At 41.0% G+C, this 18659-nt stretch overlaps 2 protein-coding genes across 5 annotated transcripts; both read left to right on the forward strand.

Moving 5' to 3' along the window:
- Window positions 1-1933: 1933 nt before the first annotated feature.
- LOC115128813 (gap junction beta-2 protein-like) lies at window positions 1934-5245 on the forward strand. Its single transcript, XM_029658941.2, has 2 exons — window positions 1934-2139; window positions 3037-5245. Exon 2 carries the CDS (start codon window positions 3064-3066, stop codon window positions 3874-3876), a length of 813 nt encoding a protein of 270 aa, XP_029514801.2. The 5' UTR covers window positions 1934-2139; window positions 3037-3063; the 3' UTR covers window positions 3877-5245.
- Window positions 5246-5433: 188 nt separating this feature from the next.
- Window positions 5434-12664, forward strand: LOC115128782 (gap junction alpha-3 protein-like). Of its 4 annotated transcripts, none has more exons than XM_029658931.2 (3): window positions 5434-5516; window positions 7285-7346; window positions 8572-12664. In XM_029658931.2, exon 3 carries the CDS (start codon window positions 8607-8609, stop codon window positions 9897-9899), a length of 1293 nt encoding a protein of 430 aa, XP_029514791.1. In that variant the 5' UTR covers window positions 5434-5516; window positions 7285-7346; window positions 8572-8606; the 3' UTR covers window positions 9900-12664. The 4 variants fall into 4 exon arrangements, with proteins under 4 accessions (XP_029514791.1, XP_029514784.1, XP_029514780.1 ...); XM_029658924.2 differs by lacking the exon at window positions 5434-5516 and adding an exon at window positions 5839-5926; XM_029658920.2 differs by lacking the exon at window positions 5434-5516 and adding an exon at window positions 5996-6083.
- Window positions 12665-18659: the final 5995 nt, after the last annotated feature.

Raw genomic sequence — 18659 nt, forward strand, 5'->3', positions numbered from 1 at the left:
CCTGGAACAGCAGAGGTGGAGAGAAAGTCATCATGTCAGAAGGAGGGCTCAGGTCCTAGAAAGAAAGAGAGAAGGAGAGAATTAGAGAAGATTCAGATTCACACAGGACACCGAATAGGACAGGAGAAGTATTCCAGATATAACAAACTGACCCTAGCCCCCCGACACAAACTACTGCAGCATAAATACTGGAGGCTGAGACAGGAGGGGTCAGGAGACAACAAACAACAAACATATGAATTGATTGAAGATACATCATAGGGTTTTTCATATTGTGTCACATTTTGGACAACTATGATTGGGATCTGTTAAATGGGTTGAACATCAATTTTTTCTTTTTTATCTTCCCTCTTCTGTCATGCCTACATTTGTTCTGGTGATCTTGTGACTCATGATGACTATGTACTTTATACAGTATGCTTGACCAGTAATTAACAGCGAATTCAAGTGTCTCGATCTGACAACAGTACATTTGAAGTTAATGTGATCACAGGGTGTATTCAGTGAAATGAAACGTTCAGAATGTTTAATCATACAGAGCGAAAAGTGGAGCGAGTAGCATGGTCCTTCTCGCCCGCTCCAGTTTCTCTCCAGTAGCGCTCACTTGACGAGCTCAGGGCAACACCGGCCCAGCATGCATTTGTAGTCGACTTGTGTGCTGCTATAGCCCTTTGCTTTGGCTACTGTCATTTAGTATGCAAAATATTTTCATAAAGAAACTGATAAGACACACAGGTGAAAAATCAAGGTGACTTACAAAGATGAGGAGTAAGTGCTGTGTTGTCTTAAATATCTCTTGTCGTGATGTGTGTTTTGTTTTATATTTGTATTTTTAATCCCAGCCCCCGTCCCTGCAGGAGGCCTTTTGCCTTCTGGAAGGCCGTCATTGTAAATAAGAATGTGTTCTTAACTGACTTGCCTAGTTAAAGGTTTTAAAAAAGAGGGAGTGCGGTGAACTGAAGAATCGTTGTGGAATCTGAAAAGAACGTTATCCCGAAAGCCTTTATCGTGTACTTGTTACGTGCAAATGCTAACAGAATGAAACGAGATGGGTAGATAGCTAGGTGTGTCATTGTAGGAAAGTATTTATAAACAAAAAACAGATAAAGTTAGGTTAATTTTTGTTATATTATCTATACAATAGGCCATCAATGAATTTTGGCTCAATATGCCTGGCATTATGACGTTACCTCTTGCAAGGAGCTTTCCGTTTTGATAGGGTTATTTTACCTAAAATCCTTTAGGCCTACCTACAGAAAAAAAAACACATACTCATCCCTGCCCAGCCTGGCAAGAGTGTCCCACGGGTGTTTAGTGTTCCCAGTGGCTCTGCAAGCACTGAGCGCATATTCTCCCGCTGCTGGCATGGTCTCCAGGCACCTGAGCCTGAAAGCAGTGACTTAGGCCAAACTCATGTTTCTAAAAATGAATTCAAAGGGACTGTAGATGGAGCCTAATAAGGCATTTTTCGTTTCATTTGATTTGAATTATAAGTAAGTCACAGCCTAGATGTGCAATTTATAGACTATAATGATTTAATACAACGAAATGTTATTTAAATGCTAAGGCTTAATGTCCGACAGCCTAGTGTGTCGCACTCGCAAATGCTTTACGATGTATTGTATTTCTTTGTAGACTATAGCCTTGAAATAATATAGCCTAAATCATTCATTTTCGTTCCTTCTCAGGCTACTTGTTTGGCTCCTGACCTATGTTTAGAGTGTTTATATGCTGTTTAATATGACATGTAACCTATTTCAAATGATGACAACCTTTTCCGGTTGTTTATTAAAATACTTTTAATTGAAATCACAATGGTTTGGTTTCAATACTTCGAAACCAAATAGTAGATTCTGGTAGTCATAAAAATACATAGGCCTCCTGAACATGTCCCGGTATTCCGATTAGCGAGTGGAGTTGATGAGTGCTCTTATCCTTGGTCTCGCCCCTAGCGGGTGGATCCTCAAAAGGAGAAGATTATAAAAACTCAGCTCACACACGCAGCTTTCTCAGTTGGACTTGCTTCCAAACAAATCACACTTTACTCTTCTACGTTTGGAGTTACTTGACAAGACGGCGTTAAAGAGAACTGAAAATTGAAGTTGATGGAAGTTTGCTGATATTCCAGGAAAGTTGGAGGTGAGTTAGCTGTGATTTGTGAATCATTCGTGCCGCATATTCAACGGTTTTATTCGGATTTGTGTAACGATGGAGCCAATGGTGAATGAGATTTAGATGTTGTCCCCCTTATATACAGGTTAGAATGGTAAGGTTAGAAATTCGATGAGGAAACCAAACTTGATATAATGTGATTGATTGTCGAATTGTTATGGACAGTTTGACAGTTTGTGGCCTATTATAATGAAAACAAAAGCGAATGAATTGATTTCTCTAAGATAATGGGAATTCACTTTCTTGTATGACATTATTTATTTTGATCCATCTCTCAATATAGCTTCACGTTTCATAGCCACTAGCCAGTGTTGTGTGAAGGTAATTACTTGACTGAAAACACACATTCTATACTGTACATCAGTTGTTCCCAACCAGGACCCCTGGGGGTACTTGGCCTATTAAAATGGGGTACTTGAGAAGACTCATGAGACCATAGGTTTAATGCTAAAATGCACATGAGGGGGAACTCCGGGCAGAGACAAATTCAGTTGGTGGTACAGTAACCAAAAAAGGTTGTGAACTACTGATATACATTATATACAGTAGTTGTCTTGAAATGTATTGGACAGAAACACCACTTAGTGTTAAGTTGAACACTTTTGGGTTGGACCTTTTGGTTAGGTTTTTTAAATGGGGGGGGACTAAAACAAACACTTAACAGTGATGTAGGTCTACTGTTTTCCTACCCAGGGTCTGTTCGGTTTTCTGAAAATAAAACCTTTGATGTTAATTTTTTTTTTTTTTTTTCACCTTTATTTAACCAGGTAGGCTAGTTGAGAACAAGTTCTCATTTGCAACTGCGACCTGATGTCCACTAAGAACTGAAATGAATTTGTATCCTTCTTTCCATGTGTTCTCCAGGTGGTCTCAGACAAAGTTGTCTTCGAGATGAGTTGGGTTGCTCTGTACACCCAGCTGGGCGGGGTGAACAAACACTCCACCAGCCTGGGGAAGATCTGGCTGTCTGTCCTCTTCATCTTCCGTATCACCATCCTGGTACTGGCTGCAGAGAGCGTGTGGAGAGACGAGCAGGCTGACTTCACCTGCAACACCCAGCAGCCTGGCTGCAAGAACGTCTGCTACGACCACTTCTTCCCAGTGTCACACATCCGCCTCTGGTGCCTACAGCTGATCTTCGTGTCCACACCGGCCCTGCTGGTGGCCATGCATGTGGCTTACAGGAAGAGTGGGGACAAGCGGCACATCATCGCGGCCTCACGAAGCGGTGGTGATGACAAGACCAGGCAGGTGGACCTGGAGACTCTAAAGAGGCGGCGTCTGTCCATCACTGGGCCTCTGTGGTGGACGTACACCTGCAGCCTGTTCTTCCGCCTCATCTTTGAGGCTGGCTTCATGTACGCACTCTACTTTGTCTACGACGGCTTCCAGATGCCTCATCTGGTGAAGTGTGAGCAATGGCCCTGCCCCAACAAGGTGGACTGCTTCATTTCACGACCTACGGAGAAGACCATATTCACCATCTTCATGGTGGTCTCCTCTGCCATCTGCATGGTGCTCAATGTGGCCGAGCTGGCCTACCTCATCGCCAAGGCCCTGATGAGGTGCTCCACCAGGATTTCCAAGCGCCGTACCTATGCTCACCCTGATCATGTGGCCCCAGACAAGTCTCTACTACAGAATAAAAATAATCAGATGCTGCTGTCGTCTGTTACGGATTCCTCCAGCATCAAGACTGTGTGAGGACAGCCCAGTGCCTGTTCTTTTCCATTAGAGACTACACATAACTAGGGAGTAGACATCTATCAGTGTTTTGTTACCATGAGATGAGACCATACTTGTATTCTAGATGCCTGTAGCAGCTGAGGACCGGCCTAACCCTGAGTCTGCTCATGTAGAGGATATTTCTCTCTCGGTGCCCTAAACTACTTTTTGAGTTTTAAAAGTTAACGTGCTAGAATTTAATGTATTATTGTTATTGATATCAATTTAAGGTGCTTGTATGTTTGAGCTGTATGTCTGTTCAGCGAGTGGTAGGTTGAACAGAAGTGAAAAAATGGGTCTAGAGTGCCACCTTCTGGTTTACAATGTGTTTGCAGGAGTTTGATGTTTTATTGAGGAGAGCAACCAGAATTGGTTAACATTGTGTTCAGCTTTTGTGGGAGACTTTTCCAAAGCAGAAACTCACAAATGTGCAGTTTTGCTCCAAGTTCTATTTGAGGATCACCCATGTACACATATCTGCCTGCATTCTAACAGTGACGAGTGGAATTTCTCAAGTACCAAAGCAATTTTAAGATTCAGTGCCTTAAGAGAATCGCTATCAGCAGTGTCAAATAGTACCTGATGCTGTATATTGAGCACGATGTTTCAGGGAAGATGGCTGATCCAGTTGAACATTCTGGGCAGGTTTCCTGGACCCAGATGAAGCCTATGCCTAGACTAGAAGGCATGCTCAATTAGGAATATTAATTGGAAAGTGCTTTTTGGTCCAAGAGTAGGCTTAAGCTGGGTCCTGGAAACTGGTCCTCTGAGCATGCCAAGACTGGTGGTAAACCTGGCTACAGAGCCTAACTGGGGGTGTTGTCTTTCAGTGTGTTGCTTATTTTAGCCACTGAACTAATCAGTGTACCTCTTTCAATGTGAGTAAGCAGACTGATCTACAGGCAAAAATGTCTTAATGTGCTCCGTCCACACATACATGTAGAAGTTGGAACACCATAACTTGTATCACTGTAGTGACAATCTGACTGTTACCTGGGAAGACGTAAGGACACTTTTACCAGTGAGATGCATCCCACACATTTTGTGATGGCTCATGATTTGGACATTGTCATGGAAAGCAAATCGTAGGCTAACTTTCTCTCAATATTCAGTTGAGGCACTATTTGTATTGTGATTGTTTAGAGGAAATGCCAAAGGATATCTGTAAATGCAACATTTTGAAAGCCTCATGGTCACACTTCAGCAGTTAGAAAGCTGATAGATATGCCCTAACTGCATATTATTTGAAGGATGTTTGATTTGTATTTTTTTATTAGCTATCTGCACTTTGACCCCCAGTCTTGACTGTTTTTAAAAAAATGTTTTTTAAAGATACTTATTCCTTTCACACTGTTGGACTATCGGTTGTAATAACAATGATTGATTGCATGTGCATCAACCTCAGTCACTAGGATGTGCTTCTCTGGACAACCAAGAGAGGGCAGGAGGTTATTGATATAGGTTTTGGGGTGGGTGACTGCATTTGCAGTGTAACTTTTGATAGCCATATGACAAGTTAATTTTATTCTAGTGAAGTGTATAATCATAAATACCTAAATCACATTTTATTTGACAGGCCTATGTTCTCCCCAGCTTTCCAAATGAACTATTTCTCACAGGTGGGTTACTGTATAGGCCTACTGTATTGTCAAAACCGCCTAATTCAGCCACTATAGTAGGCCAAAGGTCAGATGTAAAAGAATGAACGCAGAACCCACTTTTCCGGGATAACATACACCCCCAGACTGCATAGCCTATAGTTGACGCTTGAGCGATGAATAAAAAGTTTACAGGGGCGTGGCGTGCATTGGTCCAGGGTGATGACTTTCTGAATTCATTCATGCATGGTCACACAATGTGACAGTCGCGATAACTGGGAACTGGAGGGAGCTGCCCTTCTAGGAAACCCATTTCCAAGTTAAATTTGCCTCGGAAAAACGAACTTTCCTTGCGCACGTTTGGCGGCGAATCCACGTGTGAAGAAGTTTGCGCATGAATATCTTGGCCTGGCTGCGTTTAAAAGAGTTTGGTAAGCTGGCAGAGGTGCCAGAATTTGGGGACAGGGGGAGAGGGGAGGTTACCAGCTTCATTGGGAGGTCTGTAGGCTATCCGACGCACTCAAAATATGACACCAATGGCAGACGGATATTGCTTTCGATATTTAAGTTGGGCTTCCCCAGTTTAAGGTATGATTGAAGTTAGGTGTGAATATCTTTCCCGGCACTGTCGTCCTAGACCGTGATGCTGGTAACTTATATATAAGCACATTTTATTTAATGACAATGTCAATGTTGAGTGTGCCTATTTTAATTATTGTAATATAGGGTTACTACTGTAATATATAATCAGGATTAAATAATAGGATAACAAAGTTATAGGGATGCTTATTAAAAAGAGCCAGTGGACAGACACAAGTCCTATCCTGCACCCTTTGTAAGTAACTGAAGGCTATCTGAACATGATCAAATTAATCAATATTACTTATTTAATGTTAAACAAAACCTTCATAAAACATCTGATATTGAATGTATTCGATTTGTATAAACTGATGAGACATTGTCTGGACTGATATGTGTTTAGACAAAACAAAACAAATTAACATGCAGCATTCCAACCTTATCAGATATGGTATTCTAATCATGTAGTCTTTATACTAGCCTAATAATAGCAGTGATAATGCAAATACAAATATATGAAACATATACATGTTAAAGCATTCTGCATTGTTTTATGCAGTCATTTATGTTTCCCATAGCCCTGATGACTTCAATAGTTAGATGCCTGTTTTTTTTTCTCCCCTTGATCAGCACTTCAAATTCTGATGAGACCAGCATTGATTTGGGGTGGGTCATCATCAGACCCATCGAACAACAATTTTGGAATCGATTAATCTGAAGTTGTATCAATATGCGTAGGCCTATAATGTTAGCACTTCTTAATATATATTTCATATGTATTTGCTGTGAACTATATAGGCCTATATTATTATTATTATTATTATTATTATAATATATATATATATATATTTACAATATTTTAATCAGGATACAAACTATAGGGTGGGCTATTGATAAGGAGAGAGAAATAGGTGAAAGCATGTTTCAAAATAGAAATGTATTTGCATATAAATTATTTGTCAAAATGCCTGTCTTTCCAATCTAATTAACATCCTAATTAGTGACACCATACTAGTTATGAATCAGATTATGGTAATTGTCACTTCAATAAGAGAAATACTAGTAAACCAAAGAATACCCATCATTAAACAAAATAACAGATTTAAGCAGACTGGCACATAAAACCTAAGGGAATAGGCTTCGTTTGGGTTTGATGTAAATACATTCATGGACGAATATGTTAACTGATTTATACTTTTTTTCATTACAGGTGTCATATATATTCTGAACCCTAGTCGATGGATTTATTACCGTCAATAGAAAAACATTTTAGTAAGTTCCAACTATTTGATGTTCCTGCTTGTGTTTTGGTTTTGGTGTGAATAGTAGATTGATCTGCTTGTGTTTTGGTTTTGGTGTGAATAGTAGATTGATAGGCATCTACTGGCAAGTTCATGTGCACAACGCTAACCGAACGCTATATATCAATAACAAAAGGCAGTAGACCTATTTGTCTTCATGCTCCTGGTCAGTTAAAAAAACATTCTAAAAGCTTGTTTTTGACCATCATTATGGGAAAGTGTCATCTGATTATTCTGTTTGGTTTCATTTATGCAGCATGACGGTACACATTATTGCATAGTTAATAGTTTAGTCAATGCATGTTATTGTGAGTATGGTGTATTTGCATTTATTGGCTGCAATTTCTGATACAAATTACCATTCAATTCCCATTAAAAGAACACACATTTTTTAGACTCAAACATCAAATGGCCTCTGCATTGGTTATTTCTTCTCTCATCCTTTTTTAACAAGTGAGGTAGAGATGTATTAGATTTAGCTAATTAATAATTGTCATCATGTTAAAAGAGGCCTATAGCTGGACTTTGGACTTGACCCCTATGGCCCTATTGGATCTGTAACAGTGGGAGTTGTGTGTGTCAGGGCCTACACACCGCAGTCCAACCTCTGCTCGCTGCTGTTTTTGAACATTATAATGTTGATCTCAGCACATGCCATCTGGGCAGTGGAGCGAGCGGGTGAGAGAGGGAGAAAGAGAGAGAGAGTGTGTGTGTGTGAGTTTGACAGTAACTGAGAGAAAGAGTGGGAGAGAGAGAGAACAGGATAGTGAAAGAGTGTTAGCATAAATGTCAGGTTCATAGTTCTAAGCTAAATAGTGAAATAGGGTGTTTTGCAAAATGATATGACATTACCGAACATTTCTATACCGTTCACTTCCTTTGACCAATTGTTCGATTGAGACATTGATTCAGCGGTTTACGTCAATGACTTCTTCAAGGCCATTTTTTGTAATTCATTTTAATAAGCGCTTAATGTGTTGTGCCGATGTGTGATTAACACTTTGTATGTTTGTGGGTGATGATACCTCTGCTTTCTCTCTCTAGGTGTGTAATGCTTCTCTGTCTATGTTTTATTTGACTGCTATTTATGCTTTGTTACACAGCATCACTTTGACAGGTTTCCTGACAATCTCTTTTCCCCCCTCTCATTGTCTCTTCTTCCCCTCCTCCCTCTCTCCTCCCTCTGTTTGCTCCAGACTGTACTTTCTCCCTAGGCTAGAAATCTTGAAGCATGGGTGACTGGAGCTTTCTGGGGCGTCTGTTGGAGAATGCACAGGAACACTCAACAGTAATCGGCAAGGTCTGGCTGACTGTCCTCTTCATCTTCAGGATCCTGGTGCTGGGAGCGGCAGCCGAGGATGTGTGGGGCGACGAGCAGTCTGACTTCACCTGCAACACACAGCAGCCTGGGTGTGAGAACGTCTGCTATGATGAGGCTTTCCCCATCTCGCACATTCGCTTCTGGGTGCTGCAGATCATCTTTGTGTCCACGCCCACCCTCATCTACCTGGGTCACGTACTGCACATCGTCCGCATGGAGGAGAAGCGGAAAGAGAAGGAGGAGGAGCTGCGAAAGGCCAACAGACTCCAGGAGGAGAATGAACTCCTTTACAACGGCAAAGGGGATGCAGGTGGAGGAAGAGGACGAGGAGGAGGAGGTGGTAAAAAGGAGAAGCCACCTATCAGGGATGAGCATGGCAAGATCCGCATTAGGGGTGCCCTGCTGCGCACCTATGTGTTCAACATCATATTCAAAACCCTTTTTGAAGTGGGGTTCATTTTAGGTCAGTATTTTCTCTATGGCTTCCAGCTGAGGCCGCTATACAAGTGTGCCCGGTGGCCCTGCCCCAACACTGTGGACTGCTTCATATCTAGGCCCACTGAAAAGACGATTTTCATCATATTTATGCTTGTGGTGGCTTGCTTGTCTCTTTTGCTGAATTTGTTAGAGATCTATCACCTTGGATGGAAGAAAGTTAAACAGGGAATGGTCACCCCTGATCATGCATTGCTGCCCCGCTCTGATGGTGTGGGGCCTGAGTCCATGACTTCAGCCTCCAGAACTGCCCTTCCCAACCTCAGCTACCCACCGATGTACACGGACGTGACGGCTGGGAGCGGTGCCTTCCTGCCGCCCATGGCAGAAGCCTCCCCGGCAGAGTTCAAGATGGACCCCCTGCAGGAGGAGCCCTCATCCTCCTACTACATGAGCAGAAACAACAACCACAGGCTGACCACGCAGCAGAACTGGGCCAACCTGGCCACCGAGCAGCAGACTCGGGAGATGAAGGCCACCTCCTCCTCCTCTCCCTCTGATAGTGAGCAGCAGCCTCGTGAAGCTGCTCCCCCCACCACCACCACCAACCCTAGCTCCAGTGGGGGCAGTGGCGATCAGGAGGGAGGCCACGTCACCACCACAGTGGAAATGCACGAGCCCCCCGTTATGATCACAGACCCTCGACGGCTCAGCAGGGCCAGCAAGAGCAGCAGCATCAGATCCAGGCCCAAAGACCTGGCAGTATAGTCAGTCCCCCTAAATACACCTACAACCTCCCAAAGCCCCCAATGATTTTTCTATATAAAAAGTACAAAAAAAACAAAAAAAAGTTTTTTTAATGGAGGCAATGTGAGGCAGGGGGCTGGAACTGGAGTTGTTGCCTAGTATATATATATATATATATCTCTATTAACAGCAGTTGATATCAGTGCAATTGGTGAGTTGTAGCATACGTTTTAGAATAAAAAATGCACACAGTCTGATTGTGCAATGTTGGTTAAAATGGTCTGACAAGCTGAAGGCTTCGATATACTGGACATCAGGGGACTTTATGGTTCTTATTCCAGTTTAAAATGGCCAAGTAACTTTTCTGTTTGATTTTGGTTTCAATGGCCTGGTATGTGTCAATGTGCTCTTGTCAACAGTGGTTATTGTTGTTGTGTTTATTTGATGAACATAAAAGCCTATTTATTCCAATTAGGAATGATACTGTACATTCATCAAGTTGTTAAGTTCGGTTGGCAAATTGCTGAGAACCAACTTCGAATAAAACTGTTATGTGGAACAAGTACGTACAGGGTGTTTTGAAACCACTTGTGTGTTTAGTATGTTTACTCTAATGCTGTTATACAGTTCCTTCAAGTTGAGCCTTTCTTAAAACAAGTTATTTTTTATCTTCTTTTTGGTGTATCAGAAAGTCGCTTGCAAGACAAACTAAATCCAAACATGTATGCTCTCATTCTCTCTCTAAGATGAAGAATACTCTTCAATGTCAGCAATGACACCAATATGGGGACAACATTTGCTTGTTCATTATCAAACTTTTATATTGTACTTTAACACTTCCTGAATTTCACAATCTAAATAACTTATTTTTATAATATTCAGGAAATAGCCTAGCTATTTTTTGTATTATGTGTTTGAAGAGTAACAGTGGAATCTGTAAATGCAAACTACAACTCACTGATTCACTAACTGGTCTGCAGATGCATTTCTCGGTATGATTTTTACCCAGGATCCACTTACTGAACACAATTTACACAAACTATAACCGGATTATGGGTCAAAGCTAAAAGTTTAATGTGTTCTTGTAGTCTAAAGCTGTTACAAGGTTCCATGGTTCCAGCCCCTGCTCCTACATTTGATTCTCCAATGCAGAAACTAAGCAAATAAAGTATTTGTTTTTGCCTGAAATTAAAAAGCGCACTGCCATATGGACAATGAAAAGTTGACATCCGATTTTAAGAGGTTGAAAACAAAATATAAACCAAATGCTTCAACTTAAGACGGTAAATAAGATTTGGTTTTTTATATATTTATGATAACCATGTTTATTGCTGTCATCTTAAACACAATATCACTTTTTAATCATTGCATCTTCATGTTGAGGGTAACTCACTCTCATACATCACATGTGATACTTTATTGGTTTTTCTTAAAAGTGCTATTTTTTTAAACAGAATTGAATTATAATGATATCTTAATTCTAAACTGTAGTCAGTTTATGACAACCAAAACAGCTATATGGTACAAAATGGACAAATGCAATGACGTTGCAAGTGTCATAACGCCAGGATGAAAAGTCCATCCTCATTTCTTATTTTTGACAGAAGCTCAACTATTACTGACTACTTCACCTGTTGTAAGCAATGGGAAGCATATGCTTCCGCCTAGTTAGTGTAAATGTAATATTTCACATCGTAGATTATCTGAGCTATCTTGAATAACTGAAAAGCTATGCAAGTAATTGCACAACACAATCATTCACTTAAAATAGGCCTTTTCTTAAATTATTTGTGAAACATGATTGGTATAATACCACACTTCTATGTATTTCTTACATAGTTCTTATACTTTCAAATTACCATATGCTTATAGTTTATAGTTAGAGAAGGATCATAAATAAAACACAATAACAAACATTCAATGCAAACTAGAAACCATAGTTACAACCGTGGAGAGACTACCCGAGGAGACTATGCAATCCTTTGCTTATAACAGTGTTACTCTTATTGGGACAACCGTTTTTCCCAATGTATGTTACCTTTTCATTTAAATTATTTAAATGTCCCAAACCACAAAACAATCTGTGTTATTTGCATTTGTCATTTTGGTTCTCAAAGTTTACATTTTAGTAAAAAGGTAAAAGATTTGCACATTTAGGCAAAACATGCTGTTCTAAGAAGTTTATATTGGTAGGAGAGAGAGTGGAAAAGACAGACTGACAATGTTTATAATCTTCAAAGGAAAATGTCTTAACAGTTAAACACAACGGCGTTAAAGACAGTATTTTTTTTAAATTACGTCAAATGTCATGGTCTGAGACGATTGCAGAAAGTTTGGGTTTTCAAATATAGAAAAAAGTGGGCTGTGAGTATTTCCTGTGTGCTCACTCAGTGCTTTCACTATGTTCTCAACACATTCCTGTGACTCTCTGGTTAGCTTGTATTAAAATAGCACACTAATGTTGAGACAATGTTACCTGGGTAGCTGGCCCTTTTCTTCTTCTACACACAGCAACTTGTGTATCGTTTTGAGTTGCCCGCAAGCCCCTCATGCAATAGGTTAATATACAGTAGCTTTCTTCAAACTCTTGATGTGTGTCATGCTGAGTGTGATTTCTCTGGCCAGGAGTAGGAACCATCTACATTATGCTCAGAACAACAGCCTGTTTCAATGCTGTCTTAAGAGAAGTGCCTTGTGTATGACATTTTGTAAAAACAAGTTGATGTAAATGTTAATTTACCTCAAATGTTTACAAAACTGTTATTAAACAAACTTTTTGTACCATATTTCCGGTATATGTGGCAATCAATAAAATTGAGCCAGTATGTGGACCTACTGTACTTGAGTATACATTTTCAACACACACACATTCTGTACCTTCATGAGTAGATAATATCTTGGGAAAGCTGGGATGCATCTTGTACAAGAAGAGCTCACACTCACTGACCTTTAAATGTATCGCTCCCTCTCTTCACATTCCAAGGTTGGATGTGAGAATGGGATATTGCGCTGGAAAGGAGGAAAGAGTGACACCACTCCCCACAGTGCTGACTACCCTGCGAACACACATCCACACATATAATTAAATTGAGACCAGTGTGTCAGTCTCACACGTTGGAGACAAACATCTATCACAAATCCATTAAACACCATCACACAGACCCAGCAACTCTTACCAGCACCGGTGGACCAACTCCCCAACATTAAACCTCTGGGAAAGTTAATATGAGTTTGGCACAGAGGTGGCATATAATAACTAGGATAAAAATAGAGACAATCAACAGTATTATAGTAAACTGCAACCCAAGAAAACTGAGGGCAATGTAGTTAGCCAGCTGGCTTATGAATATGAATTAAGATATCAAGGTGTCGATGATATCTACATTGGGCACCACGAGTCAATGAGTGATTCGTAACCTGCCTAAAACAACAAATGACCAGGCTTAGGGGAGTCTAGTGTTGAGCCTGGAGTCTAGTGTAGAGCCTGGAGTCTAAATTAGAACCTGGAGTCTTAAAGTAGAGCCTGGAGTCTAATGTAGAGCCTGGAGTCTAATGTAGAGCCTGGATCAGGAGCACCTGACGCATGAGAATGAGCTAGGAATGGCCCTTCAGGCTGTCCCTGGAATTCATGGGAACCAGGGAAGCAAAACCTACACATCTACAAATTAAATGGACACCTGTTCTGAACTTGTGGACATGTTTGAGAGTTGGGAAGAACAGTGGGTAGAAGATGAGAAATGTAGGGAGAATGATAATGGACAAAGAAGTAGTAGGTACAATAGGAACAAGGAGGAGGAGAGTGATTAGTATTGGGTGCATAGATCAGACAGGGCCAGCCAGACTGGCAGAGGGACAAGATAGAGAGATAACAGATAGGTGCGGGGGTACAGGGTCCTGTGGCTGAGGAGTGTTGGTAGATTGCTGGTGGGTTGGCAAGGAGCTGCCATGTGAAAGCTGCTCTACATGCTGCCAGGGCACAGAGACACCAGCCCTGCCCACAAGGCCCAAAACAGACAGCAGTTATTTATAGCCTTTAATCGCCTAACAAATTCACATTAGCCCCAGAGTCCAAATACTTCAGTTAGCCAGTCAGTCAATCAATCAGTTAGTACCCAGTTGTTAATTTCAGTAGTGCCCTGGATGTTTTTATGGGGCCTAGAATAGCCTTCCCAGACATAATCTTCTAATACAAGGCCTCAAAATTCAGTTACAGGGTGTGCGTGGGTATGTGTGCGTGTGAGAGAGAATGAGGGGTTAAACAATGATGTTAATTAAACCTATAGTGAAGACATTGGAACATTGAAACAGTGTGGCCAAATACATTCCATGTTTTATTCTGTCAATTCAACAAGTTAAATTACATTTGATTCATGAATCGTATCCACATGTGTCATTTTCTACTTAACCTGTTGAGTGTAGGAGGCAGTATTTTGATGTTTGGATGAAAAACGTACCCAAATGAAACTGCCTATTTCTCTGGCCCAGAATCTAGAATATGCATATAATTGTCAGATTAGGATAGAAAACACTCTAAAGTTTCCAAAATGTAGGCGAAAACCTGAGGAAAAATCCAACAAGAAAGTGCTTAAGAGAAACGAATGTCCCTGTTCCATTGCGTGCCTTCCCTACATTTAAAGGGATATCAACCAGATTCCTTTCTCTATGGCTTCCACATGGTGTGAACAGTCTTTAGACATAGTTTCAGGCTTTTATTCTGAAAAATGAGCGAGAAAGATCACATCTCGTCAGTGGATGGCTGGGTGCCAGCAGAGTTTTGCATGCGCAACAGCTTGGAGCAGACATTTTCTCTCTCTCTCGCCTATTGAAAAAGCTACAGTCCGGTTGAAATATTATCGATAATTTATTGTAAAAACAACCTTAGGATTGATTATAAAAACAGTTTGACGTGTTTCTACGAACTTTACTGATAATATTTGGAATTTTCGTCTGCCCCGTCGTGACCGCTTGAGCCTGGTGGATTTCTGAACAAAACGCGCCAACCAAATGGAGGTATTTTGGACATAAAAATAATCTTTATGGAACAAAAAGGAACATTTATTGTGTAACTGGGAGTCTCGTGAGTGCAAACATCCGAAGATCATCGAAGGTAAGCGATTCATTTTATTGCTTTTCTGACTTTCGTGACCAATCTACTTTGCTGCTAGCTGTTTGTAATGTTTTGTCTGCTGAGAGAGATGTCCTAACATAAACGCTTGGAAGCTTTTGCTGTAAAGCTTTTTTGAAATCTGACGCGCCAGGTGGATTAACAACAAAATAAGCTGTGTTTTGCTATATTGCACTTATGATTTCATGAAAATTCAATATTTTTAGTAATTTAATTTTGCGCAATTCAGCGGATGTTGACGAAAATGATCCCGCTAACGGGATGGGTGCGCCAAGAAGTTAAGTGATAATGCCAGAGAAGCCGGGTGTTTGGAGGATATACTGGCATGGTTTGCCTGCCCCCGACGAACAACACCCGGCTTCGAGGGCATTATCACTTTTATACAATGGGTTACCAACATATTCAAATAACGATTGACATGTTTTCATTCAAATCATTATTTTGATTAATTTATTCATACTATTTCATCCTTCCACAAGATAATGTCCCGACACAAATCAACCAAAGCCGGCTGGTCGTTCGTTCTATTGGTTCGGTTTCCAGAGACTCGACCCAGTCATCCACTCTTTTTGTTCTGTATCTATGGACGCGACCCAGTCGTTCAGTCTTTTTGTTCTGTATCTATGGATGTGACCCAGTCGTTTGTTCTAAATGTTTCATTGCCATACTGGCTGGAAACAATCTTATCCCCTGCTTGCTAGCTAGCCAACTACGGCTAACTTACAGTCACGTCAAACGGTGCAGATAAACAAATGCAGCTACTGTTGTTGTTCTAAGTTGTTTTCTAATGACATTTATTTGGATACATCCATAACAATGAGCTAACGAGGCACGATTTTTCGCATTGGCATAGAAAATGTGCTCTCTCGTTAATAAGACACTGTTGTTCTGAGGAGCTAGACAACAACACAGGGAACACAACTTCAAACTGAAGCTGGAAAGACTGCAAACTAGCTGCACTTCATTTCGTTTGACCTTTTTTCAATTGACATTTCTTGTTATATATCCATAAAAATGATGCCAGCTGATTCATGATTTCGACTGGCTGAGAAACGCTGCCTGTGTCTCTCTAGTCTCGACTCCCTGACCCTACACACTCATAACTAAGGGACAGTTTTAGATCGAATTTGAATACTGAAACAATGTTGCAAATGTCGGAGAGGCAGACAATATGGTTTATACAAATCTCTGCTGTTGAAAACTAAATGTTAGTCTAAAAGAAATGTGAGATAATGTCTAGAGGCTTTTTATAGTGGAGATCATGTTTATAACTTCCCTGCCTGGGCTGATGTGACAGTGGATTGCGCAGTCATATGGAACAGAGTAAATAGGCATTTTAACTTCATAGATTTAGCCGGTGGTAACTTGTGGACAAGGCACCGGTTGGAATGCGCTTTTAACCAATCAGCATTCAAGATTATACCCACTGGTTGTATAATCATGATTATAAACTGGGTGGTTCGAGCCCTGAATGCTGATTGGCTGACAGAAGTGGTATATCAGACCGTATACCACGGGTATGACAAAACAACTATTTTTAACGCTCTAATTATGTTGGTAATCAGTTTATAATAACAATAAGGCACCTCTGGAACTTCGCATTACGTATAAGAACAGCCCTTAGTCATGGTATATTGGCCATATACCACACCTCCTCGGGCCTTATTGCTTAAATAGACGGATTGGAAAATGGCATAGACCCTAATCCTGTTATTGAGTACTTCATGTCCTGTAACTTTTCTACAGTGTGGCCAAACAGTGCATCCAATAGGGATCCTGTGTTTTGACTGTCCATGAGAAAGAGGGGCTTGTCACAAGAAAGTGAGGTAAAGATGACAACACATCCAAGATCCCAGTGACAGAGATGTGGGAACATGGGGATGAGAAGGACATAGGGATGTGGAGAGGGGCTGATCTCAACAGAGACTCCTACAGGCAGTGCTAGGTTATCAAAGTGCCCGTCTCTTAATCTGAGTATGAAAACTCCCTGTTTGAGTGAGAGAGCTCTGTGTCTGTTTATTGGAGGGCTACGCCCACTGCTTCCCTAAGTCCCCCAAATAAGGATAGGTCATCCTAAATATAACTTAATCCACCCCGACAACCCTCTATTGAGAGTCAGCCTTTAAAACCAGCTCCCAAGGTTACAGGGCTGTGTAACGGACGTAGACACTATCCTGTCGACCCACTCTTTTGGCCAATGGGAAGGACAAACTAAAACCATCCATAAGTTACACAGGGAGCAAATAAAGCTGAGAAAACAGCTACTGTCAGATACAGCATTGTTGAGGATTGTCAATGAGGCAAAAGCAAAACAAAGTTGTCAGGTGTTTAACTTAAATACTTGTATCTTTCCATCAGTCCCCCTGGGCTTTTTAAATCTTTCTTCACTGGGGTATGAGGCATGTGTTGGAGCACAAAACATTAGAAATGCAGTTGTCATCCATTCCATCCACCCTATACGGTCCAATTCAGCTGTGCGCTCTTCACCCCCGCTCCCACTCTCTGTTGTTTTATAATTAAACGGCGACATTAGTTCATATCATGTGATTCGAAAAGGATTCATCACACATTAGAGGCCCTAATCACCACCTATAGTCTGCCCTCGCCTGGGCTGCAGGGTTCACCCACATGACCCTGCTGAGCGCAGCGCTTCCTTTATGCCCCCTGAAAGAACCGGGGATTGAGCCCAAACAAAAAAAAAACAAGAGGTTGAAAAATGTTTTTACACCAGGCCCGCACTCTCTCAGGTCTGGCTGTGTGCGCACAGGGCCGTTTTAGCTTTAGATCAATAGGACAAGTTATTGGAGTCTGGCCAAATCTAACCGATAGAAAAGAAAAAAGCTGCCTCTTCAAAAAAAGGGGTTGTCATACCTTTGTCATAATGCTCATGATGAAATGGCCTGTTTAAACACCTGAAGTGTATGCTAGACCATTTAAAGGTTAAGCTTTCCAGATAGATTTAGCACTGCTAGTGGGGAAGGTTACAGGGGTCTATGTCCTCTGAAATTCTGGTGGGATGGCCATTAAGGCCTTACGTCAGTCACACACACAGGGGAAACACTGCAGCCCCTTTCACATGCCCCTGTCGTGGAGTTCAGCATAGCAGCATTCATGTGGGGAATGATGGATATTATTTTAACATGACCTTGTGCTGTGATGTTAAGAGTTTAGGCACCATCTGCCCATCTATGCACTGGTCAATAGAGAACGTGCATGCTCATGGCATATAGCGCCCCCTATTGGGAACATGTTCAATACCCTTGTTCAGAATGTTTTTCACAATAATATGAACACTAAACAGGAATATGAATTACATGCCAGGGAAAAGAATGGACAATTTTGAGTTCATTAATTGAATTTCAATTCACTTCCTGAGTTGACCCCAATCACTTTACATCTAACAGTGGATGATCATCAGAATGTCACCATCATTATGATATTGTATGACAAGACATTAACATATGGGCAATTCTACAGTAAGAGTGATGCTGAGACTAAGATTTTTTTCATTACAATGTATGCCAACAAAAACCAATGACTGCAAATGTAAACAAACCATACAACTCTCTGCACAAGGACTAGGTTTAACAATGTCCATTGACAATTTTACAAAAACATTTACTTGAAGAACAGTGCAAAGTTTGGTAACAAAAAGA

The sequence above is a fragment of the Oncorhynchus nerka genome, linkage group LG1 (genome assembly GCF_034236695.1).
Source record: "Oncorhynchus nerka isolate Pitt River linkage group LG1, Oner_Uvic_2.0, whole genome shotgun sequence".
NCBI lineage: Eukaryota > Metazoa > Chordata > Actinopteri > Salmoniformes > Salmonidae > Oncorhynchus > Oncorhynchus nerka.